This window comes from Phalangium opilio, unplaced genomic scaffold (assembly GCF_054372755.1).
Source record: "Phalangium opilio isolate 3A_F unplaced genomic scaffold, DU_Popi_V2 ptg000024l_1, whole genome shotgun sequence".
Lineage (NCBI taxonomy): Eukaryota > Metazoa > Arthropoda > Arachnida > Opiliones > Phalangiidae > Phalangium > Phalangium opilio.
Window position 1 is genome coordinate 9,424,173 of NW_028324155.1, and position 21,577 is coordinate 9,445,749.

General features: G+C 35.6%; 1 protein-coding gene and 1 long non-coding RNA gene across 2 annotated transcripts in view; one reads left to right on the forward strand and one right to left on the reverse strand.

Moving 5' to 3' along the window:
• The window catches only part of LOC149692764 (uncharacterized), a 116,775-nt gene that overhangs the window by 32,192 nt on the left and 63,006 nt on the right, over positions 1-21,577 (forward strand). The window lies entirely within an intron of this gene.
• Positions 90-20,858, reverse strand: Smg5 (Smg5 nonsense mediated mRNA decay factor). The gene is made up of 18 exons (XM_089868636.1): positions 20,500-20,858; positions 20,295-20,390; positions 19,522-19,645; positions 19,193-19,457; positions 18,141-18,309; positions 17,858-18,049; positions 17,030-17,229; positions 16,692-16,948; positions 15,209-15,934; positions 15,050-15,131; positions 14,785-14,972; positions 12,751-12,978; positions 7,612-7,677; positions 5,463-5,622; positions 2,244-2,334; positions 1,813-1,893; positions 1,449-1,603; positions 90-844 (listed from the first exon to the last, which is right to left on the reverse strand). Exons 1-18 carry the CDS (start codon positions 20,568-20,570, stop codon positions 777-779), a joined length of 3,219 nt encoding a protein of 1,072 aa, XP_089724762.1. The 5' UTR covers positions 20,571-20,858; the 3' UTR covers positions 90-776.

Below are 21,577 nucleotides of genomic sequence, written 5' to 3' on the forward strand. Positions count from 1 at the left end.
CACGTGACTGAAAGAATGGAAAGTACGCGGAATGGTCACCAAGGCCTATTTTGTTTAAACAACCCATAAATAAATAAACTTAACACTAATTAATGTCATAATCTGTTTATTTTTATTTGATGGAACGTTACATTGTTTCCAATTATTTTTGAACGTTACATTGTTTCCAATTATTTTTGAACGTTACATTGTTTCCAATTATTTTTGTTGTGTTTTCATTTACTCGTTTGTTTACTTTTTATTTCGCGTGAAACGGGTATCGAGGGTTATTTCTGACAATTTTTCTATAGGCAAAGGCTTAACTAAGTTTTGGCCTATATCTAGCCTAATTTTAATTAACATACAGAATAAATAATTGGATTCAAATAAATGGGAAAAAAATTAAGATTTTAATTAAAATTATAGATTGTTGATTTTAAATGATATTCTAAATTAAGGCATAGAATTTTGGGGGCTTTTTAGTAGTCTAAATTAATTAGATAATTAAAAAAAACTTAAATGTTTTAAGGTAAAAATGATTAGCTCGATTTGAAAGCGCGTTATTTTTACCAAATTTGAGAATTTCTCGCCTTTTTATTAAACGTTGATTTTGTTTATATAGGAATTTCTCAGTGTCCCTACATTTATTATTGTTTTAGGACAACACATTTGACTTATTTTTTTTTCAATCGCGCTTTTCGTTACCATTTTGTTTCCAAAGACAGGCGTTGTTCAATTTTATTCAGAAATAATTAGTATCCGACCATCAATTAAGACGGGAATCATTATTACTAATTTCATCCTTGGCTTTTCGAGGAACTTCGCCATTTGGATACAAAATTATCCACGGATTCCATACTAACCCCTAAAATATTACGCGATTAAAGCGAAAATATTTAAGCCTAAATTCAAATTTCCTTAAGGCTATGAATATTGAACATCTAACAGCTAAGCCTAAAGTTTAAAGTTGACCTTCCCTAAGCCTAAATTTACAGTCGACCTTCCCTAAGCCTAAATTTACAGTCGACCTTCCCTAAGCCTAAATTTACAGTCGACCTTCCCTAAGCCTAAAGTTTAAAGTCGACCTTCCCTAAGCCTAAAGTTTAAAGTCGACCTTCCCTAAGCCTAAATTTACAGTCGACCTTCCCTAAGCCTAAATTTACTGTCGACCTTCCCTAAGCCTAAATTTACAGTCGACCTTCCCTAAGCCTAAATTTACAGTTGACCTTCCCTAAGCCTAAATTTACAGTTGACCTTCCCTAAGCCTAAAATTTCAAGTCGACCTTCCCTAAGCCTAAAGTTTAAAGTTGACCTTCCCTAAGCCTAAAGTTTAAAGTTGACCTTCCCTAAGCCTAAATTTGAAAAACTTGACCTTCATTAGGTCTAAATTGGCAATATATCCCTCGTTCAGTAAGCCTACCTATGTGTAAAGTCTAATAATTCAAGAAAACGGTTGTAACAACTCTTACCGGAGGATTTAGCAATGGCAGAGGCGTTGACTGGCAAGATACGTGTTGCGGCATTACCAGTTACCAGCGTAACTAAGGGAATAGCGGGGTCGCGACCTCCATTAGCGCTTTGTTGGCTCAAGTAGTTGCAACATTCCAAAATTTGAAAGAAATCCCTTCAAAAAAGAAAACAAAGTGATCCTATTATTTTCTCATAAAATTGGAATTGCACTGGCGCATTTTTTTATTTTATTCTTTGGATATAAGAAGGGCAATGAAAAAGGCATTTAGTTTCCGTGGAAGAGATATTAAAATTGGATAAACTCAGGAGTATCGTTTGCCATCAGGAATGAAAAAAACGAAAAGAAAAGAGAGAAAAACATACCAGGAATCTTTGTCCTTTTTCTTGGGATATTTCATTGGAACTAAACTCAGTCTTTCGTGTTGTTTTTGAGCTCGCAGAAATCTAAAATTTGAGAAAATAAATAAAATTTATAATTAATTACGTTACGTTTCAAAGTTAACTGCGGAGTTAATTAATTAATTATTAATAGAAATTAAGCCTAATAAAATATAGATTAACTCTGAAATAAAAAATGTAAGAAAATTAACTATAAATAAGTAGAATAAACTATAATTAAGTACAAATTAAGTATAAATACGAAGAATAAACTATAATTACGTAGAATAAACTATAATTAAGTACAAATTAACTATAAATACGTAGAATTAATTCTAATTAAGTACAATTTAACTATAAATAAGTAGAATTAACTTAAATTAAGTCTAAATAATTATAAAATAAATGATCTTCACCTGCTCCCCCTTTTGAGTTCATTTTCAATCCACCTAATGGCTTCCCGAGCTCCTTGACTATCTTTTTTCAACAGATCAAGATTGGAAATCACTACCAAAAAAAAATAAAGAATATGATTATACACTTAAATCCGCATTAAGTACAAGACCCTATTTCCCTCAGTTTCAAAAGAAAAAATTAAAGATTATACAAAATACGGGGATAATGGCGTGAGAAAGAAAGAGTTAAAACATTTTCTTTTCACCTTGATTGCCATTGTTAAAATATAACATGATAAAAACACGAATCGGTATTAAATAATCGTGTCACGACGCACCGCGGCCCTTAATGGATAAAAATTGATACCATTATGTTATCCCGTAATAATAACTAAAGAAGGAGAATACTTTAGAAATTAAACGAGAAAAGGTAAAAATTGGTAGGCACGGTTTTTCCAAAGCTCACGATCTAATCGCGCACCCCCCCCCTTCTCGCCCGCCTTAAGGGGTTCCCAAAAATGTATACGTTGGCCCTACCTGCCAACCAGCCTGGATAGAATACAAATTATTATTGGCGTAAGGCGTTGCTTTAAAGGTAAAAAGGTAAAAAAAAAGACATACGTGCACGAAATAAAGGCGCTAATAAGTTGGCAGGCAAAGTTTTACAAACAAGATATATATAATAATATAACAGGCTTGTTTAGGATTATTTTTATTAGTTTTTTTTATTATTTAAAGGTTGTCTGACAAGCAGCGATTTATCCATTGATTTTGGTGTTTTATTTGTCTTTAACCGCGGGGATAACTTTGCTTTCATTCCAGATAAAGAAAAGATAAAGATAAACGGGTAAACTAGACCTTCCGTAGAGTAATAGCTCCCGGTTTCACGAACCTCCCATTTTAATAAAACCAGAAGTGAGATGAGACTGGAAGTACTGAGCTAACGAAATTCTTCACTCGGCGAAAGTGAATATTCTTGATAACAAACGAACGGTTGGCCCTCTGGTGGCGGTTTCTGAATTTTCCCTCCAAAACGTGAGACGGTCGCGGTGGTAGACGGCCGAACTAGATTCCAGCACCCGCGTCCGTGTTCCGCGGCTTTAGGTTGAGGGGAAGGGGGTAAGAAATTTTTTTGGAACTCGACCAATTTTTTCTCTCTCTAGTTTTAGCGCGTGGGAAGCGGCATAAAATCCTCAAATTTGTTCACTAGTGCCAGGATCTATTACCAATGCTAGAGCCCTTCACTTCTAGTCTCATCTCACTTCTGATTAAACCCATCGCAACCGAACCGAATGTCACCCCTAATGAACTTTTTAAACTAATTAGAGGTACGCATGCACGCGCCAATATTCAAATAATCTCGTGACTTCAAATAAGCCAAGGGCAACCGATTAATTATTGGTATACGAGATGGGAAAAAAAAAGGAAGTCGAGTTATTATTGTATTTCAGCGGACCTTTAAAGACACGAATAGCCCTTAAGACATTTGACTGGCTGGTGTAGCGGCGAGTACTACTAGACTAATCGCGTTAATAAAATAAATGTTTTGGCGCGTAGCAATTGGGGTCAAATAGCTGTGGAAGCGAAGTAACTTGGTATATCGCTTTTACAAAAAATTTAAGAAAAAAAAAAGAGGGAGGGGGGAAGCGAAAAGAAAATGAACGATAATCGATAGAGTCCTTGGCCACTAATTATCCTAATTAGTTCTGACTCTTGTCATAATATTAAAGAGACTGGCACGTTCTCCAATCGTGTACCCCTAATTTCCCGCCAAAATGGATCCGCCACTAAACTATGGGCGGCAACCACCGTATCGAGGGTTATTAAACTCAGCTAAACTCTAAATGTTCAAACTCATTTTTAAAAGTATAGACAAAACTCGCGTGTAATAAAAAAAAAATAAAATACACCCTTTTTTGTCGATAATTTATGTAAAGATAAAACTGTAGGGAACGTCCCTATGTGGGTTTTTTGACAGATTAATTAGCATTTAAGGTGTTTATTTGTTGAAAAACCAAAAAAATCAGATAATATTATCGCCAGCCAGTAACATAATATTTAGGTTATCGCGTTTCCAGCACTTGTAAATAATACAACCACGCTATTAATAATTAAAACTGGGGGGTGACGTCAATCTCAACTTTGACACGTAATAACTCTAATTCAACTAGAGTTATAGGGAAATCCCCGGAGTAGGTGATAGCCCTAACTGTCCTCTATCGAACGATACTAAATACTTGACCCTATCTCAATTAGGGCCCCTGAAAATAACCTTTAACTAAAACAAAAAAAATTATAAAGAGTAAATTTTGACTGCCGGTTTTCCCAACGATTGAATTACACTAGGCCTAATATCTTTTAAAACCAGATATTTACGAGTTGAAAAAAAAAAGGTATATAATTTGGTATCATCTTGGAATCCTACGCAATAGGATCTTGAATGATCCCACGTAGGAGTCCCCCCCCCTTTTTAAGTTTATTCCCCTATCTTAGGGGTGTAAAAGTTAATTTCGTAATTAATGTTATTGAGTTATCTCTTGTTTCACGATGTATCCAAGTATTTTTCTTTTTTTTTTCCTTATCTCCTTCTTAAAAGGCAAACGTTTTTAAGAAGTTTAAAAGGTTCTTTCTCAACAATCTTAAACCCTCTTGCAATGTGGGAGGTATTGAGGTTCAAAAAAATGTTTTTTTTATCTACTCCCCTCCCCTCTCTGTTATTTTATCCTCCTTGGTTTTTAAAAGCATCACGTTTCGCCACTGGCACCTACGATATGCGATACGAATTTTTTGTCCCCTTTTTTATTACAACTGGCTTAAATTGAATTCTTAGTAGGTAGCTACAGCATTAATTTATTTATTTTTATTACAAAATATTTTATAATAGGGAGCTAACAGTTCTGACCCTGAAACGTCACACCCTTCTATCTCTTACTGGAGTTTCATCCCCCCCTAACGGTTGGAAACAGTATTCTACGCGCAAAAATTCCAACCAGAGGGGGCCTGTGTGACGTCAGACTATCTCTTCCCCCTAGCCAGTTGTTAGCTCCCTATTAAAATTAAAGATAAAGTCTCAATCAATCATTAACATGATGAAACTTTACCTTTAAATCAGACTGTACTATAAGGCTTAACAGCCCAAAGAGAGCTTAAGGTATAGTATATCAAGGTCATTTTAAATTTATATTCCGGCGGTGATCATTTAAAGATAGAATAGAATTTGGGAATATGATATGTACTCACCAACTGATGGTAAAATGAGGATGAATCTCTTGGCACTCTCTAATTGTCTTAAGGCGGATAAGTGTTGACATAAGGCTGTTGTATCCGGAACCAAATATGGCGACAAATTCGAGGAAGACGCGCCACGCCTCGTTTCCTTTTCCAAATCTTTCACTTCCGACTAAATACGTGATAAAAAAAAAGAAATAAATTAAAATTACAATTAAAAAATCTCGTGAGATAATCCAACGCGAAATTACCCCTATATCTTACCAATTAAAAATGAAATACCGAATCAAATTAACGCGAAATAAGTAAAACTATTGGCCCCGAAATTTTAGAATGTTATAACTCTGGTTCTACTGGGAAATCCTTTGAGTATGCTATACAGGGTTCATACAACTTTTGGAAAACAAATTTCCCTGAGGTTTCCAGGTTTTTTCCCCATATACTTCCCTGAGTTTTCCAGGTTTTTTCCCCATATACTTCCCTGAGTTTTCCAGGTTTTTCCCGTATATGGAGTATCCTATGGAGCAAATCTTAACGAAGGCGGGGGGGGGGGGGGGAAATAGGACTATAACATACTCAAAGGACATCCCCGTATCTCTAGTAGAACCAGAGTTATGAGCCTCCAAAGTTGGGTCTAAGGCTATTGCTATGGAGGGTGTGTTTTGTTGAACACTTTGCTTAATTACTCGGCCCCTGTTTATTCGATCCCCAAGTTTTTAGTATGGTTTGACGGGGGGCAAATAGGACTATAACATACTCAAAGGACATCCCCGTATCTCTAGTAGAACCAGAGTTATGAGCCTCCAAAGTTTAGTGTAATGTTAATCCTATGGAGGGGGGTATGTTTTTGAACATTTTGCTTAATTACTCGGCCCCTGTTTGACGCAAATTTCCCTGATTTCCCTGAATTTTACTAAAAATTCTAAATTTCCCTGAGGTCTTTGTCAATTATTTATTTCCCTGATTTTTCCAGGTATGTATGAACCCTGATTATAGCCCTATTTCTCCAATTTCCAAACAACCAAGACAGGAGGAAACAACTTTATAATAAAACAGTAAATACCAATACATAACTTCCAACTAATATATTTTCAATGCAACATAATTAAAAGCCTAGCACCGTCCAGAAAAGAAAAGAAAAAAAAATCGTAATAAAAACGAACATTAAAGAAATAGGGGATAAAAAAAAAGAAAAATTCGGCGATATTATTTATTAATATGACTAAAGAATAATTGGCCCGTTAATTAAACAACCCCCTTATTAAAGCATTAAAAAAAATCGGCGCTTTGTTAAAAAACAAAATGGGTTCTAAAAAAATTTCACCCTACCTTAAAACTGCCTAATATATTTCTTAATTCCAAGCTCGAGGCTAAAATAGAGGCCCGGGCTGATTTTAAAAACTTTAATTCACTCTCATGTTTAAAACATAACGAAACCCCCTTCGCCCCCCCCCCCAAGTAAATTAATCCCCCCCCCGTAAAGTTTAAGACATCATTAATAAGTCTAGATGGGTGCAAAATAAGTAAGGGGTGATAGTGGTCTACCCCTAAAAAAAATAAAAAACGTTCCCATAATTATTCTCTCTGATGAATTTCAAAATGGGTGAAAGAGTGGGATTGGATGGAAGACGGGGAGGGGGGGGGCATCTATAAAGGTATGATTTCTCCTAAGGCTATGGGAGGAACGTTGTTACAGTGAAAATATTTAAGAATTATTATATTAATTCCGTTTTTCGCTAACACGTAATCTCTCAAAAATATGCAAATGAAGATGGGGAAGACGGGGATGGATAGTAGCTACGTATAATTAATTATAATTATAGCTTGTATTAATTTAACGTTAATTAAGGTATAGGTTTAATTATTCTTACGAAATAATACCTCCATCAAATTATTATTTATAAGGAAAAAAAATTGTAACTAGGGGCTGTCGTCATATTCAAAGTTAATATAGACCAAGTTTTGAAATAGTTCTCGAGAAGTAAATAGAGCTACGTCGGAAGACATGCTACAGTGACGTCACGCTGGTGTATAGTCAGGCGTGATGTCACTGTAGGTCCTATAAAGTAGGCTCTGACGTCACGAGACTCTCTAGGACAATGTTAAGGAATAGAAGGGTCACCCCCAAACGCGCCATCATAGCTTATTAAAATCTATTTACCTTGAGCCATAAATGCGCCATGTTCCGCATGAGTTGTTTCCTGTCGTTTTCAATGTCGCCGCAAATCTAGCGTGAACAAAATAAAAACGGTGATTAAAATGTGACGATGATCACCTCAACAAGCAGTGTACAAATTAATAAATAATAAAATGCCCCACTGATTTTTAGCGAGATGCTCTTTAATCGTGTTCACTCGAGCGTTCGTTCCACTCTACTACAGGCTCTCCCATTATTATTTTTTTAATATAAGAACCGGATAATTTAATTAATTTCTGTTTGATTCACTAAACCGAAAAAAAAAAAATTGTTTAACTTTATTTTTTTTTAAGTGTGAAGATTTACTTCTTCTGGGGTACGCGTTTATTTACTTCTAATTTATAGGGTAGCCTAATTATTAACTTCTAAAATATTAGTATCCGTAGCCTAATTATTAACTTCTAAAATATTAGTATCCGTAGCCTAATTATTAACTTCTAAAATATTAGTATCCGTAGCCTAATTATTAAATTGTAAAATATAATTATCCGTAGACTAATAATCTATATCTATATAAATCAAGGTCCTGACTGACTGATTGACTTGACTGACTGATAATCAACGCCCAGCCCAAACCGCTTGCCCTAGAAGGCTGAAAATTTGCAGGAACGTTACTCATAAGTAGTAGGCGCGTACTAAGAAAGATTTTTCCAATCCGCCCCCATCTTAAAAAATGGCGCCCAGAAATGTTAAAAAATCTTCTCTATGCAAAAAAAGTCCGCGCGTTTCAACCGATTTCACAAATATTTAATACACTAGTTTTCTTTAACCTATAGAGCTATTTCAGTGGGGGAAAAATGTCGTCTGCTACGAAAATTGGGCCTGCCTTTGAGTGTAGGGCGGACATTTTGTGAGGGTTTTCTCTATGGGCAAATAGCATTGGTGACGTAGCCATTACCCCCTCTGAAATAGCTCTATAGACGGGCTGAATGGTCTTTCGGGTTTGATTTGTTGCCATCTTTTTAAATGGCGGCCAAAAACTTAAAAACCCTTCTTTATGGAAAAATGTCCGCGTGAAAAGTAATAAAAAAATGTCCCGACGGGCTGACGGGCAACGCCGAGTGCCTTCGCTCCTAGGGTGCTACAAAAATATTAGTCATCAGTAAAATCTAGCCATTCTTTATATCATTATGATGGAAGTTCTTATTTTACGCGAGCGACGCCGCGGGTAACAGCTAGTTAACTTCTAAAATATAATTATCGTTAGCCTAATTATTAACTTCTAATCTATGGAAATCTACGCCCAATTATATACTTCTAATCAAACTGAAAATACTAAATACTAAATCCAAGATTAAATAAATATATAAATAATAATAAGAAAAAAATCAGATATTTAATCCTACGCTAAAACGCTTTAGAAAAAGGTCTTCGTATCTTTAACCATTAGGGGAATATCTTAAAGCGTACGTAATATTTTTCAAGTACTTAAAGGCCGACTTCCACCGAAAAGGGTTCTTACGAACTGAAAACCGTGCATCGAGAGTAACAATGGAGCGACCGTGCCGATTTTCGAATCCCCGCTGGACAAAATTTTGAGGGGTTCTTACGAACTGAAAACCTTGATACGGGGGTTCCTACGAACTGAAGATAAACAATAGATATTTTCCTTCAGAGGGTCGTAAAAATCGGGAATAAAATATTTAAGAGACTTTCTATTGTTTATCTTCAGTTCGTAAAAACCCGCATAGCAAGGTTTTCAGTTCGTAAGAACCCCTCCAAATTTTGCCCCAGTGGGGACTCGAAAATTGGCACGGTCGCTCTATTGTTAAGAATCGATGCACGGTCTTCAGTTCGTAAGAACCCTTTTCGGTGGAAGTCGGCCTTTAATCTACCCCTTAAAAATTAGAGAATTTAGAAGAAAAAACATAACATATTTATACTGGTATTTCACGGTGCAAAATTCTCAAGTAGGCTAAGGGTTTAAAACTAAAAAAAAAAAAATGTATTCTACCCACTTATATAAGCGTAAGTGAGAGAGAAAGAAAATCTCCTCGGAGTTTTCAAGTGGACTCCGAGTTTTGGTTGGTATTTTAAGGGTTCCCTCTTACGAGGTCAAAGGTCAACAACTAAGAAATTATTTCAAGATTTTCTAAGAAAAGTCGTATTATAATTAAACTAAATTAAATTAAATTAACAATACGTCATTTAAACACATTTTTTTAAAAATTAAACTACAAATAAATAGAGAAATAGTTGGTTAAATTCATCCTTTTACATTTAAAAACTAATCACCAATTATTTCTCGGTATATAACTCGTTTAAAAATTAAATAAAACGATTAAACTAAACTGGCCCGGGGGTCTAATATATAATAAATAATTTAACGTTTTCACTCCCTTAATTAAAGTTAATTATAATAAATATAAAAGCGTATTATACATCGAGAAGAAACTAAGCATTAACAAATTCTTTCGGGGCAAAAGAGAGAAGAGAGGGGGGAGGAAGGTTTAATAAACAGTATATTATATTTAAAAAAAAAATAAATAAAAAATATAATAATATTAAAAAAGGACTAATTTTGGCTTTGGGTTATACACCAAAAAGGTGGACGAGGGTACTTTAATTATGGTTAATTTTAATGAACGAAAAATTCCTGAAAAGGGGGAGGGAGCTAAAGGGGGGTTGGCAATTATAATTAGATTTTATTAAGTATATTATTAAAACTTCTAGCGCTACCACTAAATACTGGAGGGGGAATTTAGCAATATATACATTAAAATAAATAAGCGGGTATAGAATTAACAAATGGTAGAAAAAGAAAAAAAGAAATATGGGCGGATTATATTAAAAAACCTAATCTTTTTCTTGGTCGAAACATATATTACCAAAGTGGGAGGAGTTTCAACTTAAATTCCACGATCTCATTCAATGAAACTAAATGTTAAAGTGATAACGAATCTAAAAATCTACCAAGCTTTTATTAATTACTATAAATATAAAATGGGAAAATAAATACGACTCCCGACTAAGCTCCGCCCCCTCCCCCTCCTCCTCCTCCAAAAGCGCAACCGCGTTATAAGAAAGAAGGATTTCATATTCCCTTTAATCATTTAATGGTGGGAACAGAATTAGCGAAGCTTCACACAAAAGAAGGCGGATGAAAAAAAAAGGGGTTTCATTAAAAAACAAAAATAAATCTAAAATTGGAGCGCGATTTAATCCGGTTTCAGTTTGGCCAATAATAACATCCCTCCCTCTAATTTTTAAAATAAATGTGATCAAGAGTTAATTAAAATTAAGATAGATAATGAGAATATAACTCCCTAACTAACTAAAAAACAATAATTCATATAAATAAATAACAGGGGCTGTAAACATAGTGGTTGTTTGGATAAAGAAAAATCAGTCCGACGGAGAAACGAAATTATACCATTTGAGGTGCTGGTAAGTTATAAACAAAAAAATATATAATAATCCCTTGAGCGACTTAGCCGGACTAAAATCCCCAAAACTAAATTAGTCTTCAGAGGTTCAAAGAATAAACAAATATAATCCAAGCCGCTCAAGGAGTAGGTAGATCAGCGGCAAAGGTAACCGGTAATTTCGCGCGGCTTCTTTTACTAGGTAACCCTGTGTTATATATTTCTACCGATTGCTTGCTTCCACGGAATAAAGATAAAATTGAAGTTTTCCCCCTATCTCTATCTTTCTTTATATATACACCCTCCTCCCGACCCTTGACCCCTAGAAGCCGCGGCAACCAAGGAAAAATAATCCTATACACCATCCATCACTAATCTCCCCCTGAAAAAAAAAAATCCTAAACCAAAGCAAACCTGGTCCTGAAGTTCTCACTGTGTTTCATACAGGTTTCTTAACTTTTATTATACATTATATCGTAATTTTCAACCGTACCGTGACTTTTTGATACCCGCCTCGAATCGGGGTGGTGGAGGGTTTAATATAATCCCCCCTCCCTCAGTATGGGTTCAACCCCTCACATTTATCACTCGGAGTTTGTTACAAGGAGGCAAGCACCATTGAATTCCCCAACCGGCACCGGCTTATAAATTTCTTTTTAGTAGTTAAAAATTTGATAAATTTAAAATAAAAATCCCAGCCACTTCTTCCTTCAGTATCTTAAATAACTTTTGTTTCCATAACTTAAAATTCCGATAACGTTTCAATGTGGTCACGTGACAAGACCCGGTCCTCCGGGGGGGGGGGGTTGGAGGGGGTTGGGAGTTAGAGAAGTCACCCCCCCCCTCCCCGGGTCTCATTAAGGTCCTTTCCGCGCCCTTCCCCCCCCCCCGCGCTGGGGGCCAAATTTTATAATGTTACGAAATTGGGAAAGGTAAAAATAATAAATTACTTAAACTTTTTTTATATTCTTTTTCGTTAAATTTTACTTTAGCCCCGAGTCTGGTACTAATGATCAAATGTGTTTTTTTTTCTATGTACGCTGCCTTTTTCGAGTTCAGTATCTTTAGGGGGAATCCGTGTATAATAAATACCACACGCGTGTAATGTAATATTATGTTTTCGTGAGAAAAAAGGCGCGAATTGACGAGGATCACGTCCTGAGAATAACCGCGGGGTCCCCCAACAAACCAAGAGAGGCGAATTATGAGAAATAATATTTCAATTTTGAAAGAAAAAAGATAATTTTTTTATATATGTATATTAACCATAAACTGACAATTTACGAGGAAGACGATATTAATCTAGTAATTAGTACCTTTAATATTTTTTTTATTTATTTTTTAAAAAGAAGTTTTTTTCCAAAAATAAAACTAATTTATATTTAATAAAATTGATTTATGTCACGTTTATTTTTATCTCACTGGTTTTTATCCCGCAAAATATAATTTTTTTTAAAACGATTTAATTCGATATTTTTCCTCTAAATTCTGATCAACTAAAAATTAATTTCTCTAAAATGTAACCAGATGGCCCTATCATACACACGCGTTTTTGAATTTTTCAAATTTGGCGCGTTCATAAACAAAAGTAACCAATAAATTGATGCACTAACGCCATCTATCAAATTTAAAACGAACTAATCCCACGACTATTCAAATTGCTAAGCCTTGGCTCAATTATAATTTTTTTAAACTTAAGTAAACAAAACGGAAATTAAACGAAATTTTATGAACTTACGGGACTTCCCGGCGAATAATTAGCATTTCCGTGGATTTTGGCTCCATTTTTATGTCTTAGATTTTTGTTGACACCATTGAATGGTGTTGGAGTGTTAGGATTGGTGGATGGTTTGGCCTGGGAAGAGAATTCAAAGACTCCAAGTTCAAAATCGAAGATGACACCCGTATTGACGCATTCCGCCAGAACAAATCCAAAATGAATTAAGCATTGTACCCGTAGAATCACCTGAAAAACGAAATAAACAAACAACAACATTAATTTCAATAAATAATTAAATTTTAAGCCTTGGTTCTCTGTTAAGCCTAATTTGATAAGCCTTGGTTCTCTGTTAAGCCTAATTTGCTAAGCCTTGGTTCTCTGTTAAGCCTAATTTGCTAAGCCTTGGTTCTCTGTTAAGACTAATTTACTAAGCCTTGGTTCTCTGTTAAGCCTAATTTGCTAAGCCTTGGTTCTCTGTTAAGCCTAATTTGCTAATCCTTGGTTCTCTGTTAAGCCTAATTTGATAAGCCTTGGTTCTCTGTTAAGCCTAATTTGCTAAGCCTTGGTTCTCTGTTAAGCCTAATTTGCTAAGCCTTGGTTCTCTGTTAAGACTAATTTACTAAGCCTTGGTTCTCTGTTAAGCCTAATTTGCTAAGCCTTGGTTCTCTGTTAAGCCTAATTTGCTAATCCTTGGTTCTCTGTTAAGCCTAATTTGATAAGCCTTGGTTCTCTGTTAAGCCTAATTTGCTAATCCTTGGTTCTCTGTTAAGCCTAATTTGATAAGCCTTGGTTCTCTGTTAAGCCTAATTTGATAAGCCTTGGTTCTCTGTTAAGCCTAATTTGCTAAGCCTTGGTTCTCTGTTAAGCCTAATTTGCTAAGCCTTGGTTCTCTGTTAAGCCTAATTTGCTAAGCATTGGTTCTCTGTTAAGCCTAATTTGATAAGCCTTGGTTCTCTGTTAAGCCTAATTTGATAAGCCATGGTTCTCTGTTAAGCCTAATTTGATAAGCCTTGGTTCTCTGTTAAGACTAATTTACTAAGCCTTGGTTCTCTGTTAAGCCTAATTTGCTAAGCCTTGGTTCTCTGTTAAGCCTAATTTGCTAATCCTTGGTTCTCTGTTAAGCCTAATTTGATAAGCCTTGGTTCTCTGTTAAGCCTAATTTGCTAAGCCTTGGTTCTCTGTTAAGCCTAATTTGCTAAGCCTTGGTTCTCTGTTAAGACTAATTTACTAAGCCTTGGTTCTCTGTTAAGCCTAATTTGCTAAGCCTTGGTTCTCTGTTAAGCCTAATTTGCTAATCCTTGGTTCTCTGTTAAGCCTAATTTGATAAGCCTTGGTTCTCTGTTAAGCCTAATTTGCTAAGCCTTGGTTCTCTGTTAAGCCTAATTTGCTAAGCCTTGGTTCTCTGTTAAGACTAATTTACTAAGCCTTGGTTCTCTGTTAAGCCTAATTTGCTAAGCCTTGGTTCTCTGTTAAGCCTAATTTGCTAATCCTTGGTTCTCTGTTAAGCCTAATTTGATAAGCCTTGGTTCTCTGTTAAGCCTAATTTGCTAATCCTTGGTTCTCTGTTAAGCCTAATTTGATAAGCCTTGGTTCTCTGTTAAGCCTAATTTGATAAGCCTTGGTTCTCTGTTAAGCCTAATTTGCTAAGCCTTGGTTCTCTGTTAAGCCTAATTTGCTAAGCCTTGGTTCTCTGTTAAGCCTAATTTGCTAAGCATTGGTTCTCTGTTAAGCCTAATTTGATAAGCCATGGTTCTCTGTTAAGCCTAATTTGATAAGCCTTGGTTCTCTGTTAAGCCTAATTTGATAAGCCTTGGTTCTCTGTTAAGCCTAATTTGATAAGCCTTGGTTCTCTGTTAAGCCTAATTTACTAAGCCTTGGTTCTCTGTTAAACCTAATTTGCTAAGCCTTGGTTCTCTGTTAAGCCTAATTTGCTAGGTCTTGGTTCTCTGTTAAACCTAATTTGCTAAGCCTTGGTTCTCTGTTAAGCCTAATTTGCTAGGTCTTGGTTCTCTGTTAAGCCTAATTTGCTAAGCCTTTGTTCCTGGCAAATACCTGTTCATAGTTTGACAGTTGAATCTTTTCACAGTTATTTTCTTGAATTTGATTATGAGCTTTGACGAGTGGAGCCAATTGCTGAAGCTCCAAATCTTCCGGAAGATAATGGTTTTGAGTCCAAGAAATCGCGGCTTTTTGATTACTTGATTCTCTTATCAATGCTTTGATGCAACAATTTTCAGACTCTGAAAAATATTAATTAACATTAAATCAAGTCTGTAATAACTCAAATATTAAAATTAAATCCTATTAATTTAATTACCTTTGACTAGTGATAGTTTTGATTCAGTTTTAATAAGCAAATTTAACAAATCAACAAAACGACTCCAAAGTGGTTTTGAGCTCTAAAACATTCATTAATTTTAAATTAAATTAAATTAATCCTAATTAAATAAAACTGAAAATAAAATAAGGTACTTACTTCCGCACAAGCTGATATTATTTCAGGGTTAGTTTTCAACCAATCAGAAAGAACCTTAATAGCAGCCAGAAGTGTTTCGGAATTAAGGTGATCAAAAATATCATCGGGGGAATCTTCAATTATCATCTTTTCATCATCATCATCATCACCTTCCGTTTTTTGAATATTATCATCATCATCATCTTGGGAATGATTTTTATCACAATTCTTAGGAGTTTCTGGTGGCGGTTCTTCTTCTTTAATTTCATCTCCGTTACAAACTGGGGATGAATTTGATGATTCCTTTACAACTCCCAAATCTTCATCTTCTTTCTCTCCAGATTCATCTTGATCTTCCATCTCCTCCTCCTCATCATCCTCATCATCTTCAGTTTCAATCTCTTCACTTGATGAATAAACGCTTCCAGTTTCACTGATGTCAGAGTTAATATCATTAGCCATTTCATCATCGGAAGTCCCTTCAAGTATTTCATCATCTTCATCTCTATCCTCGTCTTTATCATCAGTTGATTGGCTATCGTGTCTCTCCATCTCTCCTTCACTAACATCCTCCGAATCTTCCTGACTCGTGCTCGAACAATTTCTTCTTCTTCTGACTTTCCTGAGATGTTGAACAATTGTTCTACGATTTGATTTCTTTTTCAGTTTCTTCTTAGGAGGAGGACCCCCTTGTTTTAAATTCTTTTCGGGAACTACTTGTTCCCCTTTATCAGGGTTTGAAAGATTCTAAAAAGCGCATGAGAATTTGATTAATTATAGCAGAAGTATATAATACTTCTCTTCGAGAGAAGTGTACCACCACAAAGCGGGGTGAGTGTAACGTCACTCTTCCCAACATCAGATTAACACTTAGAGCAAGGTGAGAATTTGATTAATTATAGCAGAAGTATATATAATACTTCTCTTCGAGAGAAGTGCACCACCGCAAAGCGGGGTGAGTGTAACGTCACTCTTCCCAACATCAATTTTACATTTAGAGCAAGGTGAGAATTTGATTAATTATAGCAGAAGTATATATAATACTTCTCTTCGAGAGAAGTGTACCACAAAGCGGGGTGAGTGTAACGTCACTCTTCCCAACATCAGATTAAAACTTAGAGCAAGGTTACTAAACCAAATCACATACACGATAAATAGTTCCCTCATCATTACTCTATTAGCGTTTAAATATTTGGCAAGACGCATGCGCTTGCGCATTGCATTTTGTCCCACATCAAGACAATCAAGGTTTGTGGGATGATTGCTGGGGATTTAGTGCCAAACAACTATAGAATTCACCCTAGCACGGTGCGATGCCCATTTGAACTTAGTTTGATGAGCGGGAAAGCAAACTAAAAGGTGAACACTGAGCCTGGGAAGAATGACGTTACATAACTAAAGCACTAAGAGGATACAGAGTGTCATCCTTCCTCTATTATCCCCTTCTGATTATAGTTAATTTAATTTAATTAAAGAGGAAGGTTAAATATCATCTTAAACTTACATATTGATTATTAGAAATGTCTTTCAACCTTTCGGTAGTGTCGTTAATAGGTGTTTGAACAGCTGTTCTTGGTGTAACTGTTCCAGATGTTCCGCTATTTCCAATTTCATCCTCAATATTTGAAATTGGATTATTTAACGAAGTTTCCAAGTTGTTATTTTTAAATAGTTTCTTATTCAGGGATTTCAAACAATATCGAACTACGTGTGATAATAGACTAAGGGTGAAAGCAGCGGCTGCCGAAACTACCGCACTTCCTGAAAATATATATTTAAAATTAAAACTAATTAATTAATAAAATGAAATTTAATTTAATTTAATTTTAATGAAGTTCTAACCTTGTTGTTGCAATCTAGCAAAACAAACTAAGGAAACAATAACAATTTTGAAGAAAATCTCTTCATTAAGGATGCCTTTCTTAACGGAAGATGAACTTTCATTCTCAGCCTCGTTTTCTTCCGTGTTTTTTGTATTGTTGAGCAAATTTTGAAGACATAAATCAAAGCCTTTCAGGACATCTTGACATAATCCTTGCAAACTTTTAATTAATTAAATAATTTAATTTAATTTAACAAAAACACAAGTTAATTTAACAGGGTTGATACAACTTTTGGAAAACAAATTTCCCTGAGATTTCCAGGTTTTTCCCCATATACTTCCCTGAATTTTCCACGTTTTTGGAGCAAATGTTAACGGAGGGGGGGGGGAAATAGGACTATTACATAATCAAAGGACATCCCTGTATCTTTATTAGAACCAGAGTTATCAGCCTCCAAAGTATAGTGTAATGTTAATCCTATGGAGGGGGGTATGTTTACGAACATTTTGCTTAATTACTCGGCCCCTGTTTGTCGTAGCCCTACGTTTTTAGTATGGTTGGATGGGGGGCAAATTGGACTATAACATACTCAAAGGACATCCCCGTATCTCTAATATAACCAGAGTTATGAACCTCCAAAGCTGGGTGTAATGTTAATCCTATGGAGAGAATGTTCACGAACATTTTGCTTAATTACTCGGCCCCTATTTTACTAAAAATTCGAAATTTCCCTGAATTTTACTAAAAACTCTAAATTTCCCTGAAGTTTTTGTCAACTATTTATTTCCCTGATTTTTCCAGGTTTTCCCAGTTTGTATGAACCCTGTTTAATCAAGTAAAAGTATACTTTTCATCCTTTTGATAATAGAAATGTTCGCAAAGTTTCAAGAAGCGGGAAGCGAATCTCTTTGAAAGATCAACTTCATTGGAAACATCATTTGAAGAATCAGAATCAACTTCTTTGAAAGTTTCATTGTTTCTTTCAAATAATAAGGAAAGATTTCCCTCAACACCATCAAAGGGTTGTTGACTCAATAAGCTTTAAGTTAAATTAAATTAAATACAATTCATTAAGATCTTTAAAAACAATTAGAAATATAGAAATTAACTATAATAAGTAAATTAATTACCATCTCATGTAATAGTAAAGAGCTTCGCATCCGTAGTTCTTGGTTCCTGAAAGCGTTCCCAGTTGATTCAAAGGCATTCCAGATGTAGGAGAGAGAAAAAATGCCTGATAATAGTATCTTTTAGCTAAAATGCTACTATCCACATCACCAGCATCACTTAAGTAACGTGCTAAATTAAAAGAGGGCATTAATTAAGCCTGGGTTTAACTTTAATTAAAAAAAATTATTACAGGGTTCATACAACTTTTGGAAAACAAAACAAATTTTTCTGAGATTTCCATGTTTTTCCCCATATACTTCCCTGAATTTTTCAGGTTTTTCCCATATATGGAGTATCCTATGGAGCTAAAGTTAACGAAGGAGGGGGGGGGGCAAATATGACTATTACATAATCAAAGGACATCCCCGTATCTCTAGTAGAACCAGAGTTATGAGCCTCCAAAGTTGGGTGTAATGTTAATCCTATGGAGGGGGGTATTTTTATGAACATTTTGCTTAATTACTCGGCCCCTGTTTGTCGTAGCCCTACGTTTTTAGTATGGTTGGATGGGGGGCAAATAGGACTATTACATAATCAAAGGACATCCCCGTATCTCTAATATAACCACAGTTATTAGCCTCCAAAGTAGTGTAATGTTAATCCTATGGAGGGAATGTTCACGAACATTTTGGTTCATTACTCGGCCCCTGTTTGTCGTAGCCCTACGTTTTTAGTATGGTTGGATGGGGGGCAAATAGGACTATTACATACTCAAAGGACATCCCCGTATCTCTAGTAGAACCACAGTTATGAGCCTCCAAAGTCGGGTGTAATGTTAATCCTATGGAGGGGATGTTTACAAACATTTTGCTTAATTACTCGGCCCCTGTTTGACGCAAATTTCCCTGATATCCCTCAATTTTACTAAAAATTCGAAATTTCCCTGAATTTTCCCTGAGGTTTTTGTCAACTATCTATTTCCCTGGGGTTTTTATCAACTATCTATTTCCCTGATTTTTTCAGGTTTTCCCGGTTTTCCAGGTTTGTATGAACCCTGTTATTAATTACTTACACAAGTCTCCTAAACAAATTAGAAATCTATGGCACATTTGTTCAGCCCAAACTTTGGAGCTATCTTCAATTTCTAAGGACCTACGATGTTTCTTCCACCGTTCTTTCTTAATTCCTCTTTGTTGCCAAACAAAAGGAACATCAATTTTGTTTTCAAAGTTTAACTGAAACTCCGCTTGCAATCTCAAAATTAAATGATGGTAGTTGCCAATCCCGGCTAATAAACAGTTCTGAAGGGAATTATCATTGGGAGGAATTCTTTGTTTCTACATCAATGATGAAATTTTAGGTTCTAGTTGCGCTATCCCGAGTCCTAAAATTAATCTATACCTTTTTTTGATGTTTATAGTATTGAAAAAAGTCATAATAAACTTTTCTCCACATCAGTTCTTCCGCTTTTTTTCCATATTCTAATGGATCGGAGAAAAGTAATCTCTCGCAATAATCTTTCAATCTGTTTTGATAAAAACATGAAACTTAAAGTAGGCCTAGGGCAGGGTTCATACAACTTTTGGAAAACTAATTTCCCTGAGATTTCCAGGTTTTTCCCCATATACTTCCCTGAGTTTTCCCATATATGGAGCATCCTATGGAGCCAATGTTAACAAAGGAGGGGGGGGGGGTAAATAGGACCATTACATAATCAAAGGGCATCCCCGTATCTCTAATATAACCAGAGTTATGAGCCTCCAAAGTATAGTGTAATGCTATTTCTATGGGAGTGGGTATGTTTATGAACGTTTTGCTTAATTACTCTCCCCCCTGTTTATTTGATCCCCAAATATTTAGTATGGTTTGATGGGGGACAAATAGGGTTATATCATACTCAAAGGGCATCCCCGTATCTCTAGTATAACCAGAGTTATGAGCCTTCAAAGTATAGTGTAATGTTAATCCTATGGAGGGAATGTTCACGAACATTTTGCTTAATTACTCGGCCCCTGTTTGACGCAAATTTCCCTGATTTCCCTGAATTTTACTAAAAATTCTAAATTTCCCTGAAATGTTTGTCAAGAATTTATTTCCCTCATTTTTCCACGTTTTCCCTGTTTTCCATGTTTGTATGAACCCTGCTAGGGTTAATTATCCATGGTTAAACTTACCTCATTCTTAATGATGTCACGTCTGACCCCAAAATGTCCTGTTGCAAGGCATTTCTAAGATGATCATCGAGGCGACGAGCTGCGTCAGCGGCTCCCCTGGAAAAATCATTAATAAATTCCCCGCTAAACTATCAGTATCACACCAATGGGCTGGGGTAGTCAGGTAAGGTTACAGTATGTATTTTTAATTAAATTTAAATCTTACCTATATAATCGCCTCGAAACTTCGCAATTGGTGTATTTCCCAGAAGGGAAAGCGTCTGAAGAGTTATTCATATTATTAAATTTATTGAATTTCACATGTTTTTTCCAATTTCCAGCAGCTGTAAAACGCTAAGCCTCGGCCCTCTCGAGAGAAAACCACGTTGAAACAAAATTAACTAACTCATACTTAGTTCTTGTTTCATAAACGAATAAGATCATGATTTAAATTGTTCCAAACTAGCGACTTAATTAAAATTAGACTTAATTTTTCCTGGAATTTCATACGGAAATATAGAAAAATATCGGGAACAGTACGCGGACAAGAACTTACTCCTCCAAGGATAGTCTAAAGTAGCAGACAACGCGAATTACGCAACTCTTACTCAATCGCTGGGCCGGAAGCCCGGAAATAAGTACAGGACACTGGACCATGTCCAATAAAATTTTAAAATGTCCCGTAACTTTTCTAAAAACTAAGGCGGTCACTGGACATTTTGACCAATAAATTTTCCGTAGTTTTGATGGTTTGACTATGAAGATGCGACAGTATTTTTGCACACTCCAGTGGACAATGTCAGCGTGGGAAATAAGGCGGTGGCACAGGGCAAATGACCAGTTTAAAAATTGCCTGGACCAGTTTAAAAATTAAATCGGAGGGGGGTCAGTGGCCCACAGGACCACTAAGAAAATTCAAGCGTTTCCAGAGTCCAGACATTAGCTAATATATTTTAATTATCCACTTCTTCAATTTAGCAGACGACGCGCCCTGGTCAGTGGTCATGGACCAGTTTATTTATTCCAGCCAGAGGGGTCGCTGGCCCAATGTCCAGTTTAAAAAAAATCCTATTTCCCACCCTGGACAATGTCCTATAATTTATCCAGTCAAAGGGGGCTCACTGGACTCATGTCCTATACGAATTTTTCATTATTTCCGGCCCTGCTCAGTGCTCAATCGGCCCTTAACATGACTGTCAGAAAAACCGGTTAGTTTTAATTCAGGCACCGAATCACACCAAAAAAAAAATCATTGTTTAATTTGTAGTTTTCGCGTAATTTTAAGTAAAATTATGCAAATTACT